The sequence below is a fragment of the Formica exsecta genome, unplaced genomic scaffold, assembly GCF_003651465.1.
Source record: "Formica exsecta isolate Colony F162 unplaced genomic scaffold, ASM365146v1 scaffold421, whole genome shotgun sequence".
Lineage (NCBI taxonomy): Eukaryota > Metazoa > Arthropoda > Insecta > Hymenoptera > Formicidae > Formica > Formica exsecta.
The window spans coordinates 554,778-562,671 of NW_021851451.1; the positions used below are offsets into that span (position 1 = coordinate 554,778).

Below are 7,894 nucleotides of genomic sequence, written 5' to 3' on the forward strand. Positions count from 1 at the left end.
TGAGATATATATATATATATATATAAAAAATCTATTTTTCCTTATGCTACGAGATAAGAGAAAAGAATACCAACCTTTTTACTAATATACGCATTTGCGCGACGCGTAATAATCCGTTTAGAAATCGGAATACTTGGTCTATTAAATTCTGCTGGTTTTTTCACCCTATAGACATATTTTGCAATTGATATTAATGTAGAAATTTTTTAAAGATGTAAGATAATACTTTAAGATAAATTATAAATCAAAGCGATTGTAAATATTATTATTTACCTGTAAACCCTGACAAGCCAATGTTCAGTAGTGTAAGCTTCTTCCAGATATGTTAACTGGAAATTTTTATTGCCTATTTCGACGTTACGAGTACGATCAAAACCGGTAGGCGTTCGATAGTCTATTTTAACATCTCCAAACCGATAGTAACTCAACTTGTACATTAGCGAGTTCAATAGAGTAGGAGAACCTTCTTTGTCCACGCGGAAATCTCCTTTCTCGGTGAAGTAATCACTCTCGCGAATATCTTGGGGATGTTCGCCTTCGGCGATTCGGACCATCCATAAAAATTTATTAATGTCATCACCGGAGTATCCAATCATACCACCAAAAATGATCAACACATAGTCTACATCTAAAGATGTCATAATTTCATAAGCAGCACTTTCATTCGAGCTCATCGCTTTACCAACCAGAGCTATGTGCGAATTATTCCATGTATTATTGTCCACGAGTGTAGTTCTACGAAAAAAATTTATACATGGTAATGTGTGTTATATTAATGATTGATCTTACATGTTAATTTAAATATATATAATTTTATAAATGTGTTGTATACCTATTTGCCATACCAGCAATCTGGTATCCATAATCCCACCAACTCATAACTCTCGCGTCATTGGGCGTATTTTGAGCTAACCAGTAGTAAGCTTCTCGAAAATCATCGAGTATGGCTCTGCCACCATCGTTACTATAGGAAGCCAAAACGATAGATGGACTAGAATATGCATTGCTGGTCACCCATGTGCAGTGCACAGTAAACATCATCAATAACATTAACATGCCGATAATAACGCCGTTACGTAGATTGGCGCCTAATCCGTCGCCGCTACCTTTCGGTCTCTCATGCTTCATTCTACGTAATTTACCGGCTTTATCGTACAACGCTCTACCGGGACTTCTCTCTCTTTCCTCTTCACTCTCCTCATTGCTTTCGGTACCATTACGATCGTCCCTGTCTTCCTCTTTGAGATATAATTCTACGAGTCTGCTGATAGCAACACCAGCCAGCATACATACTACTGGAGTCAAAGTCAACATAAGTCTCACCATCACTCCAGCGAAATAAACGGCACTTATGGCATATAGTATGACTGTAAAAAAATTGAATATTATTTATCTTCAATTATATCTCTTAAAATATAATATTCTCATCACAATTTCTTACCAAAGACACGTTCGTCATTTATGTGCTTAATGCAGTACCACAGACCAACCGGGAATGTTGTGACAAGAATGTGCAAGTCAAAGAAAAAGCTGAACCAAGTTGTCGGTTGATGTTCAGATACAGATGCTATTATAGGGATATGTATTTTGGCATAACCAGTATCCCAAAGCGAATAAAATCTACCACTCCAAGGAGCGACAATACCAGCATACGTTAATGCAATCAGAATTAACAGGAGTATAGTCGCTGTTACAGCTACTACACCACCAAAATATTTCATCTCGGACTTGGTAAGTACAGTTCTTAAGTATCTGGAATCAAAGAGATCAACATTAGTATATTACAATATATATTGTAGGGAGTGTTTCCCCCAAATAAATAAATAGTTTCAAATAATGTAATAATTAACAAACCAATGTTATAAATTAAAATAATACATACCTAAGAGCTGCTATAAAGATTAGGAGACCGAATACACCACCTGCTGCCATATGTTCAGAAGTTCTAATCGGTTGAAAACCGACGAATGGTACTTGCATACTCAGTAAAAGTCCAAGAACGTAAAATGTTGTATAACTGGTGAATAACCGATTGCTAAAGCGATTCATGACCAGCAAGGCAAATACATGCAGTGGAATGAGATTAATAATGAACACATAGCCTCCCCATGCTGATACCATGTAGAAATAAGACAGGGCAGTTATGCTCGCCCAAAAGATTGAACCAGTTTTGACAGACTTAACCCAGAGATAATAGGTGATTTGCAATGCAAAAATTGCAATCCCCTCGTTGTCGTAACTGCCAGCTACGGATCTCGAGATATAGCCAGGTACAATGGCGATGAAGCAAGCAGCGAATAAGCCAGCTCCAGCACTCCATATTTCCTTTGTTAATAAATATGTAGATATGGCAGTAAGGCCACTAAAAATTGGAGCTAAGAATACACATATGTCTCTTATATGCACTGGTATGTTTAAAGAGTGCAGGATGTAGTGTATTGATCCAGATGTTATCATGAGTCCAGGATAAACGGTTCCACCAACAATCCGTCCCAATGGATACCATGCTCGTTCGTCAAACCAATTTAAAAAATTGTAGAATCCATGTTGTACCATGTATGCTGTCGCTCTGTAGTTAAACCTAAATTTCAGATATATCTAAATTAATTGTACGAACATCTTATTGATAATAAAGTTATTTTTGCTCATTAAAATAAAATTAATAAGTAATTAGAAATAAAATGAAAATTTTATTCTGGCTATTATTATTCAATGTTATTCAATTATTGATCATTAAGAAGTTTTCATATATGTATGATTTTAAATAAGAATGCAAATTCCCTTCCGTGTTTCTAGATAAGAACAAAATATTACAAGTCAACTTATTGGACATTTTCATTATATAATAGAAAAACAAGTTTATCATTATTTTACACTATGATAGATATAATAGCGAATTCGTTAATCACAAGGACAAGGAAATACCGGCAAATAATTGGCATAAAATACATACCACGGATCGAATTCGTGTATAATACTCTCGAAACGTATGACAGCAAAGAGCCGCGAGGCGAAACCCGAAATCCAGGCGAGCAAGAGAACGGTGAAGGTAATGAGAGAACTGAGGCCAGCGGCATTCGTCAGCGTGGACGATTTCATTTGCTTGGTCGTCGGTCTCTTATCGGGAAACATGACCTTTGCGTTCGCTGTGCTGGACGACGACGACGACGACGAAGACGGTGACGACTTGTTCGGCAGCATGTTTTGTCGCCTTTGCGTATTTCCACGGGCGTTAGTGAGAAAGAGATGAGATATATACGCGTATATAAGTATATATATTCGCGTTATATTAATATACTCACAACGTGGCGTTCGCCATATGTGTATATAAATACTCGCGATCCTGTGCACGTTGCGAAAATCAAGCGGCGCGCAAACAAATTACCAAATCGCTACCAAATGCCTAAGCTAGGAGGCTAGGACACGTCGAACGCCGGCTACGTGTTAACCATGATTTCCATCAACTTCCACTTCACCACCGTAGCCACCTACGTTACTTGGATAAGAACACGGCAGCGAAGAAAGATAGAGAGAAAGTATGTTCCACGTGTGTATGTTCGATATGTCATTCCACTCGATTCATTCACCAATCATATTTGAGCTCCCAATTGCAAGAAGTACGAATTAAACTTTATTGTCCGTTTGTGTGAGGGAAGGATCGAAGTGTTTCATTAACCAACCGGAGCAAAAAATCTTTACTTCCTTTACTTGATTGGCCAATCAAACGATTCGAAACTTTCGTAGCGTCAAACGAAACACATGTAGATATACAGTGATATATTATTTACACGAAATCCAAATCCTAGAAAACGACTGCATTTAATTATTTACAAAGAAAAAATAGTATGAAATGCATAAAGTTTAATCTTCAAAGAGATGTATGTTTATCATAAAATTTTTAAATATTGTACATATAGTACTATATGGCAGAAATTATTTACTGTTTCGCAATATATATCGAATCTCTTTTTGTATTTATGTAATTATATATTTTTACATATATGTAATTTTGTATGAAATATTTTCATGACAAATGTATTCTTATGTACATATGTTTATATTATAATAGAACCTAACCATAATAGAAGATCTAAAAGTGAATACTTGTGTGCAACAATAAATTATATATATAATCACGTTTTAAGTATTTTATTCTAGCTATTTTTTTTATTAATATCAGCAAGGTTGTCCTTCCCTTTTCTTGGCCGTTCTACATTAAAAATAATATCTTTTACATTCACACACACATACACTATACACTATACATTTATTTTCTATTTAATTATTACTATTATTCAAACATTGTTTCTTATGTAGATGATGTAGAAGTTTATTTTTAACGTTATTTTAAACATTATATAGCTCTCTTTGATTATTATTATTTTTACAACTTTGTCATTTTTTACTGTCACTTCACACTTTTTTTAAAACAATTCCAACAAGGAAAATCCTTGCAGAGATAAGAAGAAATAATATAATAAAATTTCATCTACACACTCATTCAACAAGTTTCACACTAACAATATGTTTAACAAGATTATTTTACATTAAAATTTAGTTGGATAATGTAAATAACATTGTACAATTTATAATATAATCAACGAGTCATAAACACACAATGTAACAGATTCTATTTCTTGCCATGGAGACAACTGTTGTTCATTACACTGAATTTTTATATATCATTACGCTTGCATATATTTCTCAATTCAAAAAGAAGCAAACATTACTCAAACATTTTTTTTATTTACATTATTTCAAATAAGGAATATTATAACTTTTTTTTTGCTATTTGCTAAAGAGAGGCAGAAAAATTTTATTATTCTGCAAAAAAATATAAGATCTAAAAATCAATTTTTAATTGTTTTCGCGATTAGAAACAAATATTTTTAAACTCAACAATAAAATATTTGTGTATGTATGTGTAATATTGTTAAATATTCTATTCTTTCTATTAAGAATATTCTTTATAACAATTTATTAGTAATAATTAACATATTTGAGAAAAGGAAAATATAGAAATAGTTTGAACAAAAAAGAATATAAAGTAATATGAAGAAACTTTGCAGCTATTTCGATTAATGAATAAAATCCTGACTTGGCTCAAATATATTTTTAAGTTTAGTAAAGAACTTTATGAACATCCAGTGTATGAGAAAATTAGACCGTTTTTGCAATAGGCCTTTATAATATCGACAAACATTGCAAGCTAACAGCCGAGGCCAAATATTATACTTATTACATATATTTAACACAATATGCTAATGTTGAAAAAAATTATTTAAATATCATACATGAAATTTTATTATAAAATTTTCATAATCTGTTTATATGCATTTTTTATTTAATTAATAAATAATTATTCTCTATTTTGTATCTCTAATTATTTGATTTTTAAAAGTTATATTAACAAATCTCTCTCTCTAACGTTAAAATCTCTTTTCTATTCTATTTTTTTTATAACTTGTGATTTTTCGCTGTAAGAGACTTTAACATAGTATTAATATAATTTATAAAAATCGAACAATTAAATATTGACTAAAGAATAATTATTATTTATTATAAATCGAGAAAATGTCATGTATTTTATCTTGTAAGTATTAAACAGATAGTGTTAATTATTGTAATGAGTGGCTCAAATTTGCTTTTAATTTACTTAATGCATCTAATTTATTGGACTAATTTATACAAGGCACTAAATACTTCTTTTTAATATCAACATTTACATATGTAAAAGTTGTATCTCCACATACATTGGATGTCCGAAAGCAATTGAGACGTGTAAATGTTTGAATGATATTTGTAAGTACTAAAATTTTTCATGATAAGTTTCTCCTTTCATAGATGCTGCTATAATTTTTATTGCATGCTATAGTACATACATACATTCATACATACATACATATATAAGACTTTCACTATTCATACAGACATTGTTTCTCTCGACAATCACTCTTAAAATACTCTAGCTCTCTTGTGTATCTATTATGTATAATCGATTATTTTAGTTATTTTAATATATATGGTGATTTAAAAATAGGTGGACAAACTTTGACAACATATTGGGGATTTCTAAAATTTGACCGTCTGTTTCCAAATTACCCTATATAAAATAAGATATCTATACATATATTTTTAAAGTTAGAATTGTACCCAACTTGCATTGGTCATTGTAGGTGTGGATGCTGATGCTGATGCTGGCTGTGAAGCACTGGCAAACTCGCCCCACTCAGCACTTGTAACATCTTGATTCTGACTCTGTTGCGGCTTGTGCGCTGGTGAAGAAGTAGGAGTCTTTGCTGGTGGTGGAGCAATCTTGACTCCACCTGGAGGAGGTGGCAAACCTGTGACTGCACTGGCACGTTGTTTGGATTTGGATGAAACCTCACTGCCATCTTTTTTCTAAGTAATAAATATGTGGAAATATGATTTCAAGATGTTGCAGAAATAGTTTGTCAAAACATTAAACATTTAATTTTATCAAGGCAGAGTTTTTCCATATTAATCCATACAACTCTACACGATTCTAAAAAAGACAATAGAAAACAAAAGAAAAAAAAAATTTTTTAGTTATTAGAAGCTATCAGAAATATAACATACAATATATTAATCTGACTTTGACATATTTGATTATCTGACTTGAAATATTTTCTTCACATGTAAAATTAAAAATATTTTTATTTTATCATAATTTTTTAGGTTTTAATGAAAAACATGTTTTTAAAAATTGATTAAAAAAGAAAACAGATACATGATAAATATATCCTTACAGTGATCTTCATGTTAATCTTGATAGTTTCACCTTCCTTGAATCTGAGATCCAATTCCTGTTTTGGGTTCTCTTTGTCTTTTTCAATTTGTTCTCGATTCTTTAACCATTTGAAATGATCTTGAAGAGCGACATTCAAATCAAAACTATCAGATCTGTCTAAGAAGCCAACACCTATGAAAGCTGACCGTCCATTATCATCTTGAATTCTCAGAACAAAATATCGGGAAGAGTCGGTAACTGGTTCTACCGCTATTCCAGGATACTGCTCGATAGGACACTTGGCGAACAATTCACCCGTAATCTTGTCCTCCAACTTTATCGTTATGTTATCTCCCTGTGACACTAATCGCATGCGACCAGTCCACGAAGGTTCCTGCAGATTCCAGTCAGCCGCCCTGTGATGAAATCACGAATGAAGCCGCATATGCATTCATACGTTTTCGATAAATAAAAATAATTTACTTAATTTAATTTAATTTACTTTACTAGACTCATTCGCGAGCAATGGAACAGTTAGTGTTGTTATAACCGAAAACATATACAGATCCATTGCTTCTGACATATTGAACAGCTACGAAATGTCGTTCACATTAAAACGTGTTTTACGTTTACCGATAACCCCTGTTGGTTGACCTTGGCGGAATTTTGAAGACGAAAATCTCGGATTTCACCAGAAGGACGCTTTCGTACGTTTCCATCGCGCTTGCCGATAATAATTTTCACGGGAAACAGGCGCAAGAGAACAATCACAGACAGTCACACCACACGCGAGGAAACTGAAACCGCTATTTAAAAGCAGTTCGTTGAGTCTTCTCGACAAACGTCCGTCGTTATCCGCCGTGAATTGATAAGTTTTATCTCATGTCACGCCTTCTATCCATAGACATATAGACATATAGACATACAAACATTCTATATGATATGTTTAATGCTGCTATGGCCTCTTTCCGTAATATGATCTTTGCGCTTGCGTAAATGCTCTCTATTTGACGCTATTTTCGCTTCAAAATGTTGCGGTAATTATATCGAAGCCGAACGCTTTCCCGGAAAAACTGTTTCCTTCCTAACCGATATTATTTACGATCGATGTAGAGATATATATTTTAATATAAAAATCATTTA

The 7,894-nt window shown here is 32.9% G+C and overlaps 2 protein-coding genes across 3 annotated transcripts; both read right to left on the reverse strand.

Moving 5' to 3' along the window:
* Positions 1-41: 41 nt before the first annotated feature.
* LOC115240189 (dolichyl-diphosphooligosaccharide--protein glycosyltransferase subunit STT3B-like) lies at positions 42-3,497 on the reverse strand. The gene is made up of 7 exons (XM_029815171.1): positions 3,303-3,497; positions 2,954-3,211; positions 1,883-2,581; positions 1,442-1,752; positions 833-1,367; positions 274-735; positions 42-165 (listed from the first exon to the last, which is right to left on the reverse strand). Exons 1-7 carry the CDS (start codon positions 3,317-3,319, stop codon positions 42-44), a joined length of 2,406 nt encoding a protein of 801 aa, XP_029671031.1. The 5' UTR covers positions 3,320-3,497.
* A 1,981-nt stretch (positions 3,498-5,478) lies between these two features.
* Positions 5,479-7,663, reverse strand: LOC115240173 (NECAP-like protein CG9132). Of its 2 annotated transcripts, none has more exons than XM_029815151.1 (3): positions 7,254-7,663; positions 6,771-7,167; positions 5,479-6,402 (listed from the first exon to the last, which is right to left on the reverse strand). In XM_029815151.1, exons 1-3 carry the CDS (start codon positions 7,265-7,267, stop codon positions 6,142-6,144), a joined length of 672 nt encoding a protein of 223 aa, XP_029671011.1. In that variant the 5' UTR covers positions 7,268-7,663; the 3' UTR covers positions 5,479-6,141. The 2 variants fall into 2 exon arrangements, with proteins under 2 accessions (XP_029671011.1, XP_029671010.1); XM_029815150.1 differs by having other exon boundaries at positions 7,385-7,661.
* Positions 7,664-7,894: the final 231 nt, after the last annotated feature.